The 23,636-nt window shown below is 36.7% G+C and overlaps 2 protein-coding genes across 3 annotated transcripts in view; one reads left to right on the forward strand and one right to left on the reverse strand.

The window, feature by feature from the left end:
- The window catches only part of LOC114465885 (putative homeodomain transcription factor 2), a 45,398-nt gene extending 31,164 nt beyond the window's left edge, over positions 1-14,234 (reverse strand). Inside the window, 2 exon segments of the mRNA XM_028451193.1 lie at positions 6,813-6,873; positions 13,981-14,234. The gene's annotated coding sequence lies outside the window, so the exon portion shown is untranslated.
- Positions 14,235-15,446: 1,212 nt separating this feature from the next.
- LOC114464838 (transmembrane protein 60-like) lies at positions 15,447-21,513 on the forward strand. Of its 2 annotated transcripts, none has more exons than XM_028449437.1 (3): positions 15,447-15,602; positions 15,780-15,913; positions 19,067-21,513. In XM_028449437.1, exons 2-3 carry the CDS (start codon positions 15,830-15,832, stop codon positions 19,382-19,384), a joined length of 402 nt encoding a protein of 133 aa, XP_028305238.1. In that variant the 5' UTR covers positions 15,447-15,602; positions 15,780-15,829; the 3' UTR covers positions 19,385-21,513. The 2 variants fall into 2 exon arrangements, with proteins under 2 accessions (XP_028305238.1, XP_028305237.1); XM_028449436.1 differs by having other exon boundaries at positions 15,819-15,913.
- The last annotated feature ends 2,123 nt before the right edge of the window (positions 21,514-23,636 follow it).

Here is a 23,636-nt window from a genome sequence, read left to right on the forward strand (position 1 = left end):
AACTGCAGTTGTTCAGGCTGTTTAGTGCTGATGCTGATATTGATAGTGGGGGGTTTAAAAAGGCTGATATCTGAAATACGAACATTGATACACAGGATGTAAACTATACATGAACACAAATTTTTATAATAATTAAAATATGATTGAAGACAAAAAAGCAAAACACTAGTAAATTAAAATAAGGAACTTTTATTAGTAACTCTGTCAACATAAAGACTCTAAAATAAATAAGAAAAATTAATAAGTAAGAAAAGGCAAACTTGGGTAGACTGTATTTCCAGAATACAATGTAAAAATAAATAAAAATATAAAATAAAGTTGCACAAATCAAAAAAGGCAAAATGTAACTGTAAACAATGAACTAGTGACTTCTCCCATTATTGTCATTTTGTAATCATTACTGACAATTCACAAGTTCCAGCTTATAATGCAGACAGCACAGTACAGAGCCAAAAAGTTAATATAATAGCTACATATTAGAGCTCAACCGATTAATCAGCCGGTCTATTAGCCAAATGACGATTAATCATCGGTGATAGCTAAAACTGGCCAAATTAATGGGTATTTAGTGCCATCTTTTTAATAAAAGATGATGACTTCGCTGATCTTGTTTGCCCAATTGAGTAAAACTTCTGAGTATCATTAACCATGACCACAGAATAAAAGCAGGGATTCTTCCTGACAAAAGAGGGACACCCCATCACAAACAGTCTTGTTTTCTATTCTCCACTGTGTGACCTCAAATCCTCTACATGCAGAGATGGTAATAAAGAAAACAAAAACAAACAGGCAGGTCTTCCCTTGCTTGAAGCCTTCAAATCCCATCACTCCACCTCAGTGTGGTACCACAACCAGTCGTACACATTATCAGACAAAAACACCCACTGACATGCATGTTGTTGTCTAATAGGGACACAAACACAGGATTAGGTGTAAACTACTGGGACGTTATTTAGTCTGGAAAACAAGAGGAGTTTTTTCCAGACGCAATCTTTCCTAAGCCACATTCTCGCAGTGTTCCCAAAATACTCTGTGGTTTCCTAGACGGTATTTAGGGAACAGTTTCCACACGACGCACACAGTCATTAAGCTCATAAGGTTAGGGAAAACAGATTTCATACTCACCACAGAGAAAAACTAGTGAAGCAAACGCCTGCTTCAAAAACAGAAATGTTAAAAGTGGGAAGACAACCGTCATCCACAAAGGAACTTCATTCAGGAACTCGCCCCATTACTGAGCTCTCAAAATATTCAACGAGCACACGCTCAGACAGTGTGTATGTGCAGCCAAATGTGTGTGACTGCTGTACTGTCTGAGCTGACCCATTTACATAGACTGAGCAGAGAGCTCAGACTGTGTGATGCTCGTGTGTGCAGCGCACGCTCATGATCACAAATGTCTGACATGTGTGTAATGTTGTAGATTTGGTAGTGAGGCATTAATGTTACTTTAAATGAGAAAATGTATCTTTTTTTTTCACCCATCTCCATTTATTATAAGAACCCCAACAACATAGTATTTGTGGTTTATTTTCCCAAACTCCCGTTTTCTGGAGTTTTAGCCCTCTGAAAAGTCACTTTCATAGCGCTCCTAAAAACAGGCTGTTTTTTGGGCCTTCATGCATATGCATGAGTGGGCGTCGTAAGCACACGCTGCTTTAGCGCTTCTTCGGCGTGTGTTTATCACAGCAGCAGTAAATCCATAATGTAGGTCTCATGGATTAATGAAACAAAGATCATTTATTTAAATAAAAAATAAAAAAATAAAAAATAAAAGGTTGGAAAATTGCCGCTTGAAACTTTATGTTAATTTCCATTGTAAACACTTGGTTTGTTGACATTGTCAAAAATGTTCTGTGCATTGAATTGTGGGATGTGGAGTCCCAGAGATGATGCATAGAAGTGTTTTTCCTTCATTCTTACAGTGATTAGTCCTTGAAAAACACCAGAAATGTGTTGGGAAGCACACATTTTTTTTGTTTGATTTTCTGCTTCGGTTATTGTCTTGTGACACACGGTTGCTGTTGGAGATTTTTTAAAACAACCAAACATGTGAGGGCATGGTGGCTGTACCTAAGTGTGTTTGTGAAGGGTGTGTAATTGGAAGTCAAAGTGTTGATGTGGTGAGGAAGCTTTTCTAATAATGCTTCACATACAGTAATTGTTACGCAGCCCAGCACAGCTTTGGCTGTGAAAAAAGCCTCGGAGCACATTTCTATCAAACTCACCTGAATGACTTTCTATCACTTTTAGAGTTTTTTCTTTTAACACACTCAGACTGAGAGCATTTAACGTACTCCTTCAAAACAAAATTTAGCTTATGGGCAAACGTTCACAATCCAGTGTTATTGTAGCCATTGCTTAGTTCATTATGAATCTTTAATACTCATGATAATCCTTAATTCACTAGTTGTTTTTACTCCTTTGAAATGTGTGACGAAAAACAAACACCACACATATTTAATGAAGTATTAAATATTGAAAAAATAATCTACTTATTGATTATTAGTCCTAAAGGATAATTGAAGATTATACTGTAGCTCATATAATCCAGCATTAAAAATGGAATAATCCAATATGCTGACCTCTCTGCAAATATAGATATGAGACAGATTGGAACTTTTACTTTACCGGTGCTAATAATTGTTGATTTGTAAGATATGCAATTACAGCTTTTGTGATTGCTATGGTAACAGGATGGAGCTGAGCTGGATTAGGTATTCATCCGTGGATTCATGGAGCGGATATAGTCTCGCACAAGGGGTCTATGGATATAATTCCTTTTGTGCGGGGGTCTACACAGCAAGTCACTGCCATTTGAACCACAAACTGCAGTAATTCAATATTAAAGCAGCATAGGGCAGGATTTGAGAAAAATAAATAAACAAATAATAATGTATTAGACTTTATATTAGCACTTTACATAATAAAGGCATTATTCTTTCACTCCACACTAACTAAATAAATATTTCTACCTATTGCCTTGAAAAGATTGTGCGATCAATCTTGTACTGCCGTTCTGGGCATGAATATACCGAACAACTCTGTGAACGTGACGTCAAATAACGCTGCTGCACATTCTCGGCGGCTTGGAAATAAACCGGAAATAAAGAAGAATGAGAAGAAGACGACTTGGAGACTGAAAGAAGACAAGCACGTTGGACTAAACTACTGTTTGGTTCCACAGATGCATGTAGAGGCATGTACACAGATCTTGCAGTAAACAGTCACATGAACGATGAGTAAAATAAATAACCGTGTCACAGTTGATTGGAGTGCGGATCGGGCCGCATTTTCTTGTCCGAGTCCAACCCAACAGTGAAACTCTCATTTTTTTCTTAAAGAAATTACATTTTTTTTACGTTTACGTTTGCTTTAGTGGTAAGCACCGATGTTATAACAATAACTGTTAATGTTAACATCAGATCAGCGTACGGGTAACAAGCAAAAGGGAAACACAACCAGGGGCGCAGTGCATGCTAGACACCCATCGGATCTATTTACAAAATCCATGTATCAAAGATAAGGATAATCCATGTTATTGTGCAGGAAAAGGAATGTTTCAACGGTGTATTCCTTTCAAATTGTTCTTTGCTCCATTAGCCTTGCGAAGTTGCTCCACGGATCACTGCTCTCTCTGTTATGTAGTTTAAGCAGCATTCTACAGGGCTACAGCAGCTGTAGCAGGAAAGGAAGAACGCTGTGCACAAACGACATTATATGACCGAACACAACCACCAGTTCTAAATATCTGTCCGAACCCGACCGGTCCAGTGCCGTCGGGTCCCGTCAGGGTTCGGTCGGGTATCCATCCTCTAGTACCAGCTGTAAACGGTTGATGCGCCCCCCAGCGGCAGCTTGACTAATGGCTACAGTTTCACTAACCACCGTAACGTCACTATGCAGTCTGATTTCTAGATCCTGCCTTATGCTCCTTTAACTAGAATATTTGTGATTCCTGAAGAAAATGCAAGTGAGGATCCAGCAGGTGATGTCTAACTGCATTAGCTTAGCATTAGCTAGCATCAGATTTTTGCTAGCATTGGCAAAACATTAACACAGCATTAGCATTAACATAGCATTAGCATAGTATTAACATAACATTAGCATATCATGAGCATAACGTTACCATTAACCTAGCATAAGCATTAACCTAACGTTAGCATTAGCCTAGCAATGTCATTAGTCTAGCATTAGTATTAATCGAGAACTAGCATTAACCTAGCATTAGCAGTAACCTAACAATAGCTAAGCATTAACCTAACATTAGCTACGCATTAACCTAGCATTGCTGAACATTAGCAAGGTTGAAAAGAAGTTGAAATGAGTTGAAAAAAGTGTAAATGGGTTGTAGGTAGTAGCTGAACATGTTAAAGGTTGAATGGTCAAAATCAGTTGAAGAATGGCTGGGGATGAAGGGGTTGAAACTTGAAAAATGCTGAAATTTTAAATAGAAATGAATGGGAAAGAAAAAATGTAATAAGTCTAAAAGTTTAAGAGTCACAAATTGTAAAAGTACAAGCATAAATCTCTGGAACTTTCTGAATTTTTTGATAGCTTAATTGTCAAAATCGGACAAACGGTGTAGGAGGAGTTAAGGAAGAGGAAAGAAAAAATGAATAATAACAGTGAGGATGCCTTCTGCATCCACACTAACAAGAAGCTTAAAAGACATGACGACTATTTCTAAATCTGAACAACATTTAACAAGTAAAACTCAACTTTTCATTCTATTTGACGTGTGCAAATCTCCGCCATCTTCTCCTAAGTGTGGAAACAGAAACAGTCTTACTTTTCCCCACAACCAAATTAAAAAAAGCTGGATTTCCTCCTCCCACTTTGCTTCAAACCCAAACCAGTGCTTTGCCTCTTTGGGTAATGAAAATATGAGCACAGGAGGGAGAGCGTCATGCGTCGGGTAACTCGTGATGTGTAACTTCAGCTGCTCCACTCTCTGTGGGAGTGCTTCATTTTTAATGATGGAACCTGTTACAGCTGGGCAAGGGGCACACGTGTGTGTGTGTGTGTGTGAGAGAGAGAGAGAGTGTGTGTGTCGGAAATTTGAAACTGCCCAAAGCCCATCAAGGGGTCAACGGTGTTGAGGAGATTCGGGGCAGGAGTGTGTGCAAAACAAGAAGGCGAGGATCATATTTTCCATCTTGTTGGTGATTTCCTGACAATCTCAGGTGACACTGAAACACTTGACCTATACATCGCTTGATTGATTACCAGAACACACAGCTACACCATACAGTTAATGAATTAGTTATGAAGTAAGCCCTATGGAACCAAACCACAGATTTGTCACATAAATATTTGCTTATAAAGTAGATATATATGTAAATTTCTGAAAAGAAAAAGGTTGTAGCTACATTTCCTCTGCATACTTTAATAAAGGCCATTGTTTATCTAAGATTCTACACAGATTTAGCCTTTGTATTTCCATCATGAAGCTCCTACACCCTGCTTTGGTGCAGCAAACAAACAAAAATATGTAAATGTGCCATTTAACTCTGCATGTATGGAACTGAACAACATGAATAATATGCCAATAATAAACTGACATGTTTTGTAGCATCATATTAAAAGTTCAATGTTTCAACTCTCAAAGCTTGATGTAGTTATCAGACATCGTCCTGACCTTTATCCGATTATCAATTACTCATCCAACCATTGATCCATCACCAAAACTCATTTAATCTGATTACAGTAACAATCCTGTGTAAAGCCTTTGCAAACTGACAAACAGGAGACACCCTTCAAAGGCCTCCACTCCATCACAGGAAAAACACATCTACAGCTACTCTGAGAGCAGCTCTCTGCTTTTAAGGCAATCATGAACACTTGAGAAAAATGTGAATGATTTCTGAAAAGTGTATTGACCTTTACGTGGCTTTCAAAAGTCGCCACACAAACAGATTTAAACGTTGAGCAGTGCAACTTATTATCACTCATAATAACTTCAGATGGCTTTAAAGCTGCTTCACCAAAGAAATTACCATTTTTAAACTGTACGTGAATGTCAAGCAAAAGTTGTTCTCATCCACTGCAGATGCCAGTGTAACCCCAAAAACACTGCCAAAATGACATTTCTGGTGTTTTTTCACGGATTAAAAATCAAATAAAACAATGGAGCATGTTAATATTGTGGCTTTAATGGAAAAACCCCACCCACAGTGAACAAGATAAACAAAGCAGAATAAAAACAATGTGAAGCAAAAAGAAACGTTTCTGCTTCTGCATCGTCTTTTCATTCTTCTACGGGACTCAGAGTCCCACAATGGAATGCGCAAAACCTTTCCAAAGATCAAATCACACGATTTTTTAACAACAAACAACAGACTTTCAAGCAGTAATTTCTACTTTCGACATTTGTGTGTAAAATCCTATCAAAGCATTTATGAGAACAACTTTTGGAAACCTTTGGATGTACTTTTTTTTTTTTTTTAAATGTTGTACTGTTTAAAGGAGCATAGGGCAGGGTTTGTGAGGAAAAAAACTTTCATTTTAAAGAGTAAGTACAACTTAAACCAACTTTTTTCTGCTGAATATATGTGTATTGGGGTATTAAGTAGTGCTGTTGCTTGATCCTAGTCCCACTCTTCACATTTTAGTAAAAGTATATTAATTTTGCGTATTTAGCTGTAAAATGTCCGATATACTGGCCACTAAGGGTTGAACGCAGGCTATTACAACTGAAACAGAAACTACACACACCCACAAATTGAAAACTGATCAAGGAATCAGGCGCACGCGCGCGCACACACACACACGCACACGCACACACACGCACAAGCACACACTACAATTACCTTTGGTGTGGCCTGATCACTTGTTGATGACTCGTCTTCCTCAGGCAGACTGGAGCAGGAGCTGGACATTTGACAAACAAATAGAAGTGTATCAGTGTGTGTGTGTGTGTGTGTGTGTGTGTGTGAGCAACCTGGTGTTCAAAATGAAAAGCTTCACTTTGATGCTTTGATGCTTCTCCAAACATGTGACCCCATCATCAGCTCCTGCTTTCATCCTCACAGCCTCCAACATACCATCTTTATAACTATAAACTAACCTTCAGGGATAGCTGCATCACCAAATTACACCTTACTGTTTGATGCTCACTTTATTAAGTCTTCATAATAATATTCCAACAATGCTGGTCATTCAAATCACTAATAATAACCATTTGCACTTGAAGATTTTGTAACTGATCTAATTAATCACTAATAACAACCTCCAAGACCGAAATTGATGCTTTTAAGATTACTTATTAACTCTTATGTATGAATGGAGACATTTCAGGAAGGTTTGAATTTTTCAGTACTTAGAAAAAATTTTTTTATCTGCAAACAAAAATGTATTTGCATTATAAACTATTAACATTTATATTGTACATAGGTCAATGGAGTGACACCTAAATAAATATTCTGTCCAACTGCATTACTTTTAGTTAAAAAAGGTTTAAATGCATAAAAGGATACAAGCTATGTAGTCACTTAGTATACTATACATGAGCTCACTTCGATTTTTGCTACTTAATAAATAATTCCTGCAATTTATTCTGTTATTCAAAGTATCAAAATATCATGTGGTGCGACTGTCTGGCCATGACTGCTGTTTTGAAAAAATCTTTAATATTACTCTAAATCTATTAAAATTTTGATTTAGCCCTATTTTATTTATAATATGGTACTGTATAAGATTTCAAAATATTTCTATTTCCCCCCATCATAATATTAATTCAAACCTCGCCCTATAATGCCCATTTTATGAAATCTCATGAAGTGAAATCCTTATACGTCATTGATATCGATTGTGTCTCAGTGTGTCTGTTCTTTTTAGTCATTAAGTTCAGTAAAAGGTGATCAACTCAAAAGCTTTATAAACTAGAGTTTGATTATTACCAGCCCTTCCTACGATGGCACTTGGGGTTTTTTAATGGGGGGAGGAAAGAATAAAAGATTGCTGTATTATATTTCTTTCTGTTTTTATTTATTTATTGTATTTCTTTTTTTAAATTTAAATCAGTTATCCGTAAATTATGTAATTGTCTCTGTCTTTGTGTTCTGTGTGGCAAAGAAAAAAATAAAGATTTAAAAAAATGTGATTGCTGTATTTTGTTCATTGTTCAATGTGACAGACTGTTGGAAACTGTTCATCTCGACCACGCTACTAAAGCTGCAACTAACAATTATCTTCATAATCGATTAATCGGTCAAATTAATCGATTGATCTATGTATCAGATTTTTTTTTTTTAAACACATTTAATTATAAAGCACATTTAAACCCTATTTAAGCTGATTAAAGTCAAATAAAAGTGTCTCTCATGTACAAACGCTTGCGCACGCAAGTTATACACAAAAACTGGTGTGCGCGCACGCCGCACACATACAACCACTCATGGTGCGCGCAATGCTTTTAATCGTCGATTTTTATCGAATTGTTGTTGCCTTACACACTACCATCGCTGTCTTCTCACTGTCCACAGTCACCTGAACTGTCCCAAGTTCACATTAGCTCTACTCCCATGAATTACTGTATGTGACTGCTGCTCAGTGTGCCCTGCAGCTATGGAAAAAGATAAGACGGCAGACCACAGACTAGTGATGTAACTATATTGCAGCGGGTGATGTAACTAGCGTTGCAGGCGGATAGGAGCTGCAGAGCACCAAGAGCATCGTCTGAGTGAGAGTGATGGAGGGAATGAGACGCAACGCAAACCTCAAAAAGAAAACATCAGTGTTTGGAAAATAAATACACACACAAGGCAATGTCCTCAGTAATTCATCACAACGACAAAAGCACTTCAGATTGTTAATGTGATCACTGTGGCACTGCAACAATGACACTGAATGATGGACGAATGATTGTGTGTGTGTCTGTATGTGATCAGAAATACATATTACAGGGTTCCTACAGCTTTAGTCAAATTGTATTCAAGAAATTTAAAGACTTTTTATTGCTATTTGAAATCAAATTTAAGACCAACTACACGGTTAACATAATTGGGGAAAAACAATACCACATTAATTAGATAGGGTTAGGGCAGGGGTCTGCAACTTGGAGGCTCATATGGCTCATTGACTCTTTTGCAATGGCTCCCTATAGTTTAAACATAAAAAATAAATAATTAATTGTTATTTGTTACAGAGCGCAATGATGATTAATGGCATTAACCTTAAAATTGTGATAAAACCATTTGTTAACTAAAAAATAAATCACATTGTGTAATAACTGCAACCTCATTAACTTCCCTTGCACTTGAGGCTAACCGTAAGTTTTACATCCCTGGTGAAACTACCAAAAAGACTATTCTGGAAGAAAATAGTGATTTTATTTGTGTGGGGATATATACTGTACTGTATATTTAACTGTCAACATGCCGGATTAATATGAAAGCTTGATATGTTGCAAGAAATGAGCAAGTGTTGACTGACATGATCAAAAAAAAAAAGTTGTTTACATAACATTATTCGATATAATTTTAACTGTATAGAATTTTATACACACACTGTCTTCATTGAGAATGTATTTCTTTGGCTCCGGAAGGATTTTAATCCAGGTGAGATTAGGCAAAATGGCTCCTTTGAGAGTAAAGGTTGCTGACCGCTGGGTTAGGGCAATTATTTTCTAGTGTTTAGTGCAGACGTGCAACTGGCGGCCCCCAAAGTAAACGTGCAAAAATACACAAAATGACAGTAAAATATACAGACAAAAGAAGAAGAAAAAACAGACTAAAATAATCAAAATCACTCCAAAATCTCAAAATGACTACAAAAATAGCCAGAAATCTGTAAAACAACAGAAACACAAAAATTGAAAACCATTAAGAAAAATATTTGCTGGACAGGCAATTTTTGTTAAATTAACATTTTTCCATGTTGTTTATATATTTAAAAAAACAAACAAACAAATGCTACCATTTATTTTGAAATGTGAGACTAAATTCATATTTATTATGTGTTAAAATGTAAGACTTTTGAAACATTGATTTAAGACATTTTAATGAAAATTAAGGCCTTATTTTTAGATTAATCAACCTAATGCTTTTTAAGACTTTTAAAGATCTGCAGAAACCCTGTATTAACTGAACAACCCTGTATTTATTTTTTCATACTAAGTAAACACAAAAAATTGTGCATTATCACGATGTTACATTACATTACTTCTGCAAATGTGTTCATTAATGGTGGCTCTAATTCCCAAGCCTGTTACTGTTTATAGAAAAAGGCCAGTTTTGCTCTTTTTAAAACACTGGTTTACTGATTAAAAGTGTAAAATGATAAACTCATTCTGAAATGAAAATGATGTCATTAAATATGACAGACGCATGCTGGTAACATCTGATCTGCATGTCAGAATGCAAGCAGGAAACAAACAAAACACGTTCAACTCTTGGCAACAATTCAAACACACATGCAGGTAAATGTTGTCGTCACTGCTTAGAAAGAGGATTTGGTGCTCGGGTGGAGTTCCCTCAGAAGCAGCTGTGCTGATTTACCATAGATTCATTGTGACCATGTGTGTCGATGAATAAAATAAATATACATGGGTTTGGATGGGAGTGTTGGTGATTGGTAGACGGATGATGAGAAGGTTACGGTTTGTGATGTGGTGCAAGAGAACAAAAAACAGTATTTTACTGGAATATGCATCACATGTGTAAAAAAAAAACTACTGATTTGTTAAAATAATTAAAATGCCAGTATTGTTATTTTAAGAGGGGTTTTCGTATCCACTGCATAAAAAGGAGGACTCGCAAAAAGAGTCTCTAGAATCTATAAAAATCGCCTGTTTCTGTGTTTCATCACAAAAGCACAAACACAACCTTTTAAAACCAAGGCACAACTGCTATAAAATCTGCACCTTTTTAAATATATATAATGTGTATAAATCTTTCTTAAAAACATAGTTTGTTATTAACCACATCTATAACATTTAAGAAAATGTTAATTCTTTTACTTAATTATACAAGTTTCCCTTTTTTCTTTTCTGTGTTTAGTGTTTCTTCTTTTCATTTGTAATATTTCTCGAGCCTCTGTTACAAAGTAAGTTCCCCCTGGGATAAATACAGTATTTCTGGTTCAGAGTTTTTTTGTTTTTGTTTAATATTTGAATGATTCAATAAGAGACTCACTCAGTAGTGAGTTAGTAGTTATTATCTTAAAGTGAAATGATTAACCAGTAATAGGTTTATTAAATTTTCATCAGTGTGGTAAGATGATTTGCACAGATTAAGAAAAAGTATTGCTGCACTAAAATCTGCTAATGTATCAATTTTAATAATAAATATTGATTATGGCCCAGGAGTGACTGCTGTGTGCCAAACAATTAGATCAATTGTTCCAAATGTGCAAATCACCACAGGATAACTATTAATGATCCTCCGAGCAGCACTTGACTTTATCTAGAAAAGCCTGATTAAAGTGATCAGCCCACAATGAGACAGTGAAATCTTGTTAATCAGATTGACTTTGGTTTGTAAATCTTCAAACTAATTACATTGTATAAAAGTGATTCATGAAATCTGGAACTGTTTGCGGTGATTTAATACCAAAAAATACCATGACTGACAAGCAGGTGCAAACACACGCAGAGATCATCGCTGCAGTAAATGTGGGCAGAAAACACAGCGGAGATAAAAAAAAAAAAAAAAAAAAAAAAAAAGGCTCCAGTTGTGTGTGCGTGTGTGTGAGAGAAAAAAAAAAAGCTGGACGTGCGTCCATCCCTCCTCCGCGGGTCACTGTCTCACACACAAATACGATCAGCCGCACACACGCACATCTCTCTTCCGCGGATCACTATCTCTCACACGCACATCTCTCCTCTGCGGATCACTATCTCTCACACGCTCGCGATCAGCCGCGCGCATGCACCCATCTGTCACTCACAGTCATATCCACGCACATTTCTTCACTGCGGGATTAATGAAGAACATCTATCTACTGTATCTATCTGCTGTAATTCATCCATTTTTTTTTATTTGTTTCCTCTACTAACACCTCCAATTCTGCTGCTTCACATTTTTATTTTTGCTTCCGCGCGCTCATGTTCACCCTCCATGTTCAACACAACACGTACAAAACGCTCATTTAAATAAGGGCAGTCTGCACCAGTTCTGCACGTGCGCTAATCATTGCTGCAATCTTAGTGACTTAAACTTGATTTAGGGAAGCCACTGGTTTACCACGCTTTATTCCAGATCTTAGTGAATCCACCCCACAGTGTGGTTAAAGAAATAGATAAAAGGAACCAGTAGTACGTGGTACAAAACTTGAACTGATGATAGCAGACACTATTTTTAAGGCAAGTTAATTTAGCTATAAAGAAAATGTTACCTTTAAAACATCACAATGGAAAACAACTAAATAATTTATAGTAATACTTAATAGGTTATGTACATGTTTTATATTTATTTATGGGGGTGGTTATTTAGCCAATTTTCCCAATTCAATTTCTATTATTGAAGACTTGATTCAATTACAAACCAAATATAGATTTAGCTTTAGACAAACACACTAAATGAAATTATTTTTAAAACCGTGTTTTTAATGCGTCACTCGTTATATACTTCATCAGCTACTAAATGTAATTAAACATTTCATTGAAATATCATTCACTCAGCATCCAGTAATCCATTCACGTTACAGAGGTGTGAAACTCAAGGCTTGCGGGCCAAATCCAGCCAGCTAGAGCTTTTTATTTGGCCCACGGGAGGAAGTTGTATAAAGAAAATATAAATTACAGAGAAAACATGAAGGAAAATTATTATTACTATAAAATTCAGTTCAAGACATTTCAGTTCAGCAGTTTGATCTTAAGTGGGCCACAGATTATTATCATTATTATGGTGCTTTAGTTTGTACTTTTACATATAAATGATATATTAAGTATGTAAAGCACCAACAATATCCAAGCAATATGTAACAGATGTCAGTCCTTGCAGGTTCTTTACCTAAATGTCCGTGATTTTTTAACCAATTTTTATCAAATTTGGGGGAATGTTGCGGAATATGTTGAGAGTTATTTCAACAATTTCACATTTAAAATGACTACTATCATGTGATATCAGCATGGAAAACCTGTGATTGGAGGGGCCAAGATATCTACAACTGAATTCATTGGTAATTTATTTTACGAAGTGTCTATTGATACGGAAACGTACGTTTTCCGGACCTTTTCCACATAAGCGTAATGTGCCTGTGTTTTTTCACCGTGTTTCACCAGGATGGCCGAGTGGTCCAAGGCGCCGCGCTCAAGGATTTTTTCTTCCGCTAACATGGGTTCGAATCCCACTTTTCTCATATATATTTTTTTCATTTTAACATACTTAGCATGGCAAATTCCACCTTTAAAAATACATATACAAAAAAAAAAAAAAAGACATTTTATTCAAATTCAATGAAGTCTTTCTGTGCTCATTATTTAATATTTTGAAAGTAATCACATAAAGTCTTACAAGTTGCAAACATTATAACTGTATACAAAGAAATACTATTAATTATTGTTATTATTATTAGCTCCCGAAAGGAAAACAAAGGAAATCAACCTATCAACTTCAAAATCTGAATTAAACTGAACCACCTGGTGGAGCTTTGTGGTGCCGCGGGCCACATATTTGAAACCAATATTGTCACGTTTTATGCTTAAACTTTTAGTATATTTAAATGATTTCTAATGGCTGTTAATGAGGTTTGTTTTGACTGCTGATGGCCCTACATGGTGACCTTCTATCAGCTGACCTGAGGTGACAGAGACTAACAAAGCTCAGAATGTGACGGAGTGACACATGGAGGAGGTTTACGTTCACCTCTTTGAGCCGGTTTCACTTTAACAAAGTAAAGAACCGAAGCAGTGCTGTCAGCTGTGAGCTAATCCACAGGCTAGCTACTTCTATCTACACACTGTTAGCACTGCAGCGATAATGCTACACAGTTAGCATCCCCTCCCTCACACAAAGACCCCCCCCCCCCCAGTCTTACCTCCTCAGTCTGCGGTCGCTCCGGGTCTCTCTCCCTCCCTCTACGCTGGTGTCTCTCTCTCTCTCTCTCTCTCTCTGTGTGTGTCTGTAGGTCTGTTGTGTGTGTCTGTGTGTGTGAGTAGCAAACAGACGGAGGTTACTGTCTGTAGTCTACAGAGGATGCTGAGTTTCTGCTGCTCGATGTTACAATCATTAGCTTTTTCTCTTTCTGCCGACGCTCACTGTAACAACACTGCTTTAGCCTGCGACCGTAACACACCGAGTAAAGGCGCAACTACTTTCCCAGCCCGCTGAGCAGGGCCGTAACACAGAGGAGGCCGAGGGGCCCCACGCTCAAACTAAAAGTAAGAAAGGAAAAAATAAATTAAAAATAATAATCGATTCAGCAATATATCGCGATATTTGGCTGTACGATTATTGTATTAATAAAAAAAGACCAATAATTTTTTTTAATCATGTTTTTTTTAATGAAAAAAAAATTATTGCACCAACGTATGCATAGCATGTAAATTCCTATGGAGGACCAAACCTAGCCTGGTTAATAGGTGTCAGGGAACCGTATCAGACCTTGTTAAACTACCTCACTCGTCAATGCATTTTAGCTCGGAAACATACTGGGCACTTTTATAGATATATGTGGTTACTTTTTATTTTAAATTTAGAAACATAAAAGAATCCGAATCTGTTGCAGAAGCAAACGTTTTTTGAAAAATGTAATTTGACAGTTTAAAAAATAAATAAAAAGTAACCACATATATCTATAAAAGTGCCCAGTATGTTTTATGAAAATAAGGTGCAATCAATTATATATACTGTATATATATATATATATATAAATAAATTAGAGGGCGGACGATACACTTTCACAATAATATATTGGACTTGTAATATAATGTCCATCTTTAATAATATACACTATATAGGCAAAAACTATGTGTATTTTGCCGAAACATATTTACATATGTATGTAAAGGATTGGACGATATGTCGTGCGACAAGATATGATGACATTATAATGTCACAAGATGTTTCGCGGAAGGTTCAATATATCAAATATATATGCTAAAAGTGTATGTGATTAAAACTTTTGAGCTATTTACCCATTAATATTGTGTTAATTAGGTGTTGTCTAAGGTGTTGACACATATAATTGTTTTTTTTTTTTTTTGTGTTACCCACTGGTAATCTTTTTTGTATTATTTACAAACATCACATCAATACACAATTTTACGCAATTGAATTCAATCATCTTTACTTTGATATAGGATATAGGTTTAGTATTGAGTGCCTTTGCACTGCTTTGATAAATGTAAAGATCTTTGCTCCCCTCTGACGGTTGTTGGAAACTCAGTACGGGAAAACCCTCAATTGACTTTGCGCTTTATTAGCAGCTTTACGGTAGAGTCGCTCATACTGATGTGCCCTTAGAAACCGTGACGCAGATTATTGGCAGCCAATCATGTCTCAGGAGGGGCGGGCTCAGTGCAGGTAACGGACCTACCGTCTGTCAGTGTCAGTGCATCAGCTAGCAGATGATATTAATAAAGATGATGATAATTGGACTTTTCATCATGTAATTTGGAGAATTAGCTTCGCTTTCAGGACGGGAAGCTTGAATCTGAGGTGAGCTCCATTCTATCAGATAACCCATTAGCTTCATGCTAACTGTACCATCCAAATGAATGAAAACGTGCCTTTGACTGCACACACAGGCTGTTCTATGTAGACACCATAGCCAGAGGAGACATTATTAATCTGATTGATTATCTCTATAATTCCTAACATTTCTGACTACAACAGTGTCTTCACCCACCTGTGTCTGTGTCCTGTGTGGTCCAGCTGACTGGGACATGTCTCTGGCTCAGAGGGTTCTGTTGTCCTATGTCTTCACCCTGATCTTCCTCATCATGGTGGTCCTCAAGCTGGATGGAAAGGTAACATTAATCATTATGTCCCAGATGTTTATTTTTTGAGTGGCTATGCAGTATTTAAGCCATTATTTCACTTAATATGGGGAAAATATGCTATATTAACCGTTGCCTTGGCAACAACTGCAGCCATGTGTTTGGTGAGACAATCTTTGTCTACTGTATTTCTAATAATCATCATATGCAAGGTTCAAAGTTGGAAACCTTTCCATGGGAATTAACAGGAATAAACAGGGAATTTATTCAATTGAAGGTTGGACATTAACAGGGATGTTTAATATAGTTTGAAAAAAAAAAATATATATATATATATATATATATATATATATATATATATAAATTTTTTGCATTTTGACTAAAGGGGCAGTATTATGAAAAAATCACTTCATAATGGTTTTGCTACACTCATTCAGAGTGAGTTGGATTTTTCTGAAGTTGTGACATCACAATGCTGAAACTCCTCCTCCTGACAATCCTGGCTCCTCCTACCCTATATATATATATAAGAATGTGAGCTCCTCCCGCTCAAACTACCTCATAGGTAAAACAAACACTGCAGTTTAATATAGAATATACATTTATTGTCATCTTTTTAAAACTACATACACAAAATTTGTTCTCTGTATTCAACCCCTCCCTGAGGAGCAGTGGGCAGTGCCCAGGGAGCAGTTACAATTCAATTCAACTTTATTTATGTAGCACAAATTACATCAAATTCATCTCAGTGCACTTAACAAAATATAAAGTCCTTAGTAAGAAAGAACAAACCCAACAAGATCCACATGAACAATCAGTTCCACTTTTAGTAGCTGTTATATATTACCTCGTATTGCCTTTGACATGTTTGTGACACAATGCGATGCAGCATTTAGTCAAAACAGTGGACTATCGTCTTAAATGGACTAGTTCTGAGGTCAGAATATGTGCGGATGAGTGTTTGAAACATTTGAAACAGCTGACTGACTCCACTGCTGATGTGATAAACACTCACCTTGGAGCAGCATTTGTCTGACTCACAATCACAATAGCCTCTTATATAGCCATGTGTTTTACTGTAATGTGCAGTTTTTTGGCTGAAAACAATAACAAGATTGTGTGGAGAGCAAAAGAAAGTCGCTATAGTGATCAGCTGTAGTGTGGAGTCTGCATCTACAGAAACGCCCACTCATGCATATGCATGAAGGCCCCAAAACAGCCTGTTTTTAGAAGCGTCATTAAAGTAACATTTCAGAGGGCTAATACTCCAGAAAACAGGAGAGTTTGTGAAAATAAACCTAACATACTATGTTTTTGGAGTTCTTAGAACAAATAGAGATGGGTGGAAAATAGCATAATACTGGACCTTTAAATAAACAAATTTCAGGGGTTTTATTTGTTGGTTATAAATGTAATTGTTCAAATAATTTAAGTTAAAACAGACACTGCAGTGTTTGTGCTTGAAAAGCAGGTTTTGGTATTAGTGTCGCTGTTTTTGAACCTGAGATTTTGGATAATAAAAGGTTACGTTCTGCAAGTCCTAAAAAACAAGCTGCCTACAAAACGTGAATAATTTTAAAGTTCTACGTACAAATAAATGTGTAAAAATGTTTTAAAATTGTATTATTTTGCAGTGTGTATGATAGTTATTAAAAATTATTCAGTTACCGAGTCATTCCAAGAATCAATTTCCATAAAATGTTCTGCTTTGGAATAATCTCAAAATTCCTGACCTTAAGTTCCCATGTAAATTCACCAAAAAAATTCCACCCCTTTGCAACCTTCATTACACATTAGTTTGATAGATTCCTGCCACATTCTTGAAACCGAGATAAGCTGTTTTTAATATTTGAAATTTAAAAATCACAACATAGCAGCTGTCAGCATGTAAAGGCAGATTTAAAACAGCCGTCAAAAATGTAAGTTCTCAGAAAAGTAAAATTGAAAAAACACAAATTGCACCTAGACAGCATAAAATGTTGGTAAACAATTAATTTTTGGCTCCATAAGTAAAAAACTGTAATAAAAATGCCATTTTTGCATTGACTCCAATTGTTCACATTCGAGCGAAAATAACATTTTTAATCAGTTTTTGAGATCACATTTTGATATTTGAGTCCAACAGTTTTAAAATCATGCAATCAGCAAGAATTTGCATATATGTTAACAAACCAGCTGGGATAGGCACCAGCACAACACCATGGCTCTGAAAAGGAGCCAACAAAATGTGGTAATGGTTCACGCAAGGGAAGTAGGATTTCATCAAAAGAAGAAGATGCAGGATTGGCTGGTTGTCCATAATAATGTGGAAATGTTCAAGTAGGTGAGCCTTAAAATAACAGATTAATAATAATAAAGAACAAACTCGTACAGTATAATTATTATGACATGACACCTGTCATTAGCATGAATAATAATGACTCCTGTCATTAGCATGAATAAGGCGTCATGAAGGCTGTCATTAAGTGCACCTTTGGAGCTATGTTGACATTTTTTGAGTTAGGGTTGGGGGTTAATGTAACGAAGGGTTAGGGCAGGGCTGTCCAATTTGGGGGCTGTGGGTCAAAGTTGGCCCGTAAATGATTAGTTTTGGCCCGCCTTCCATGTTTGAAATTATTTAAATTTTTTCATATTTTTTTTAAATATTAACAAAATGTAATACAGTACAGTGATTTATAAGAAAAAATGTTGAAACCTGATGTCCAATTACATTACTTTTCTTGAGTTTTAAAGGATTGTTCAAGGCAGGGAAGATGTAATGTTTTGATCGTATAGGTGGGGTATGTTGTCTGCCATTTTGTTAAAGTTATATTACGCTAAGATGTTTCATCATTTTATGCCATGAAACACAAGAAAAGTGTTCTTCAGTTTTACACAACTTTAAGTGTTTATTTTGTACAGTTATGTTATTGGAATATTTAATTTCATGCACTGCAATGTGAATGTTTAGTTTTGGCCCGCGGCACCCTGGGTTAAGGTAACGAATAACACTTAATGACACCTTCTCCATGCTAATGACAGGTGTCATGTCATAATAATGACAGCGTAATTTCAGCCTTATGTATCATACTTTAAAAAAACCCTCAAAGTATTAATGGTCCAAATTTTCTATGATCAAACTGAAGCGTCTGTTCTTCCTCTGAGCTCAGAACAAAACTCGTTTCCACTGCATCTCCCCTCCAGGTCCAATGGAACTGGTTCCTCATCTTCCTCCCAGTCTGGATCGTTGATGCCATCCTCATCCTCATGCTGGTCATCAAGATGGCGGGTCGCTGCAAACCCGGGTACGACCCTCGTAATGGTTCTCCTGACCTGCGCCTGCGCAGCTGGTACCTGACGGCCACGCTGTTGGGACTGGGATTCTGCCTCACGCTCTGCGCCAAACTGGAGAAACTGGCCGAGCTCAAGCTGAGCATCGTGTGCATCCCTCTGTGGGCCATGATGGTCGGAGCGCTGCTGGAACTGGGAATGAACATCTTCCCTGAGAGGAGGGAAGTTTGAGATGAGCTAGAGATACTGAACTTCAGAGGGAAGTAAAGTGTTAAACTACTCAGGAATAATGTGGGGAAACTGGAGCTTTATTGTGTTTAAAGTCACACAATCAGCTGGTTTTGTTAAAAATGTGTTGAATGGTGTTTGTATGCGTGTTGCTAATCCCAGCTGATCAAAAAGAGGCTGGTGCCAAATTACACACACTTTCTTTTGATTGGGTAAAAATAAGTGTTGAGTCGGCTTTGTGAAAACTGACAAATGTAGAGAAGATCAAAACTTTTATATGTGATTTTTATTATGACTTTTAAATGTGCATATTATTTAATTTATTTATTACATGCAAACAATAACAAAGTTTTGACAGTTATTTCCCATATTTTAGAGCCTGAAACCTGTTAGTACAATCACAATCATTAAACCTGTAAAACTATCATTTGTGCCAAATGATGGTAGTAACATGAGTTTATGGCATGGGAGCTGTGTAAAAGATATTTGTAAGATAAGTATTTAAGTCTGGGATGCATCATCAGTAGTGCTGCTTTGAATCAGGAGGTGTTTCAGCCTTTTAAACTCTTAACACCCTCATCAAAGGTGGTCAGCTACAGGGTGATCAAGCCAGAGCTTGCATCCTATAACGGTTTTCCACTCTCTCCTATCTGCAGCTTTTGGCCACTTCACACTCTGTCTGTACCCTTTGATCTTCTTTCTCTCCAGGAAGTGTCTGCTCTTTGATCTCTACAGCTGCGTCTGAATAGTCCCTCCTATCTCCTTTCCTATCCACTTTTCCTCAACCCTGGAAGTGTTTAAGTGGTGGCCATGATAAAAAGTGTTCAAATTTTCTTAAAGCTAAGGAAAGGAGGCTTAATGCTTCCTTTATAACCTCCTTTAACGTAGGAAACACCTTTACCAGAGGAAACCAGATAATGCTGACCCTTAATTCCTTGCGGCAACAACATTTAAAGGGACACGCTCATTCGAGCGTTCACGGAAACTCACGATGACATTAAACAGAGCATTCTGTCATTCAAGAAAATGAGATCAGAGACGTTTTTAGCCACGTCTTGCATAAATGTAAAATTTATTTTGGATTAACATGGATTTGTGAGTGGAAGATGAGTTTGAGCAACCATTCTCAACGTGATGTTCTTTTTGTTTAACTTTTGTTCCTCGTAGCCTGGTAGCCTCTTTTCCTTTTATTTACATTCAAACCTTGTGATATTTGAAATTATATCAGCAGTTAGAGGCACAGGGGAAGGTGTTATAAATGCTCTTTTAGTCGTCCATTTTCTTTCAGCACAGCAAACGCCACTAACTGTCGCAGCCGTCGGATTATTACGTCACCTATTTGAAGTGTATCTGATTGTCAAAACAACGCAATGGCCTTCCCCTAACTCCTTTAGGAAGTCTCCAAACTCCTTTCCTTAACACTGTGACGTCATCCACGAGGTTAAGGAAAAGAGATAGGAGCGACTATTCAGATGCGGCCTTCCTTTGAAGTTCTGCTCTTTGATCTTCTCTGTGGCTGGGTAGAATTCTCCACTGGTATTGTTGTACCAACCCCTTCAGCGCCATAGGTGCTGATGCACTGCGAACTGGGGTTTTTTGTACCCGTCACTGTGCTTGAATCGACCAATTTGACTGAAATTCTAAATAAATCTTTGTGCTTTAGAAATCCACGGACGACAAAGAGACACATAGAAATTAATCTGTTTTAATACATTGAACCTTTTATTAGCTAGGCTCATATTTAAAGTAGAAAGCACACTACTAAGTTTGTTCCTCTTTACAAAAACCTCTTATATACACTACAGTGCTCACAGTTAAAAATAAAAAACTAAATACAAAATACCAAAAACTCCAGATAAATAAACTCTGAAAACACTTTCCAAACCCTGAATTCTTTAGTTTCTGACCATAATCTTAGTCACATTTGAAAAACAAAACAAAAAACACAAATCAGCTGTTTCTCTTACACCTCTGATATCAAGTGCTTCATCGTCGTTGTCTGAGAGCTGCACAGTGAGGAGTGGAGTTCAGTCCAAAGCAGAGTCCTTTGAAAGCTAAGGCGACATCTGTCTTTGTCCTACGTTTTCAGGCTTACTGTGAGACTTCTTTTCAAATAAAGAAGGCTAACTTGGCCTGTCTGATGGTTCTTTACAAACCAGATTAAGGCTTTGTTCTGTTTTCCAGTGAGAATGTAGGACTGGGACTCCTTCACTCTGCGACTCTGCACCGTCTCCCTCACAGTTCAGGACAGGCACTGGGAAATATTAGGGCTACATTAGCAAATGGGCTGCACTCCAATAATTTATCAAAGTCAACACACCACGAGATACAAATCTGAACGACGAAGCTCCACTGAGGCTGAGAAAGTTGGACATTTTGGAGCAACAGTTCATGTTTTTAATCAGCTGTTAAAAAACAGAGTCTCAGTGATTTACTGGACTTTCTACAACAGGTCACTTCAGTCCCAACTAAATAAAACGTTTCAGCGACAACACGCTCTGCTAGGAAAAGGCAAGAAGAATAAGTTCTATTGTACCATCTGTTCACAAACACTTCCTTTAATCAAAGTGTTTTAAAAAAGGCCCGACGTAAAGAAACCTGGAATACTTTCAACTCCTGCATTTACAGATTTATCCAAAAAAGTGCCATCTAGAGTCTCATACAGGAAGTATTGACCATCAGTGTCTATGTTAAGGTTATTCCTGTTCAGAATAATGGTGGATACATTCTCACAGGGAAAGAGGAAACAAAGAGCTTTTCTCAATAACTGAAATAATGTAATCAGGATCTGATCTCACTGTGGAAACAGGAAAACTAACTAGCTATTAGCAGAGCTAGCATGCTAATGTGCTGACGTGAGAAATAAACCGTCTTTACTCTTTCATCAATCTTCTGTCCGAACCAGTAGTAACTTTGGTTTAGTTTTAGTCATAGTCTGTTGACTAAAATGCAACATAGTTTTAGTCATAATCTGTGTACCCTTTGTTCTTTGGTTATTCCGTTTTGAAACCGAATCAAAATAACAAATAAACAGTGTGGTTATTTTGTTTTACTAACTTAAAACCAAAAACAGAAAAATCAAAAACCAGACAAGCAACGTTTTTCTGTTTTAAAGTTAAATCTTCTGTTTGTGTGATATTTAGATATTTACGCCATAAAAATATAGATGTTTATGCCGGGAAACTATGGACAAAAGCTTCATGTTTTAATCTCACCACACAAAGGGGACCCGCAGACAGACTATTACTCTGCTGCATTTGATAAAATGATCTTGTATCATGTTATCAATGAGGCGTAATATCTGTGTCGATGACATTTCGTTAAGGAGTTATTGATGCTGGAAATCCAAATCTGTGAATATTGTGCCAACTTTACCGAATAGTGTTACGGTCCAAATAGTATCAAAATGAACTGGTAACTGACTATTGACTCTTCTACAATTTGACACTTTTGCAAAAACAAAGCTTTTTTGAGGGCAGTAAAAAAAAATTTCTTTTGCACTTTATAATACCACTAACAGCAGTCGTCAACACAGACGGAAATTGAGCACCAGTAGACTCATTACACTATCTCTGGTTCCTCACATATGCGCATGTTTTACGTAACATCAATTTTTTGATTGATTTATTTATCTATTAATAATGTTTCAATTCATTCAAAATGTGACATTTTTTTCCAGGAGTAAAAGTTTGCCCCCGTCTTTGAGTCCCCTCTGTGTGGTAATCTTAAAACATGAAGCTTTCGTCCATAGTTTCCCGTAAATATCCAAATATCACACAAACATAAGATTTGATTTTAAAACAGAAAAACGCTGCTTGTCTGGTTTTTTATTTTTCGGTATTTCTGTTTTGGTTTTGAGTCAGTAAAACAAAATAACCACACAGGTACTAGTTTTCATAGGAGGGGCGGGGCCAGCAGTGGTGGGGGGTGATGTAAGAAGCCACCATTTTCAGCCAATAGCAAAATTGAATTCTAATAGTGGGTTTCAACCTAAAGAGGGCAGTTACTCTTACATTTTTACAACAAAATATGCCAAATTCAAATACTTTGACAAAAATGTCAAAAGTTGGACCAGAATCTTGCAATAACACTATTTGATATCAAATAGTAAAAACATTTGTTTTCAGCAGAAAAAAAAGTAGTTTTGTGGTTTAGTTACTGTTAAAAAGCTTTGACACAAGCAGATAAACATGTAAAAGAAAAAAAAATAACCTTAGTGCATTAAATCCTGCCTAGTCTAATGGTTTTCTACACC

Source organism: Gouania willdenowi, chromosome 6, assembly GCF_900634775.1.
Source record: "Gouania willdenowi chromosome 6, fGouWil2.1, whole genome shotgun sequence".
Taxonomy (NCBI): Eukaryota; Metazoa; Chordata; class Actinopteri; order Blenniiformes; family Gobiesocidae; genus Gouania; species Gouania willdenowi.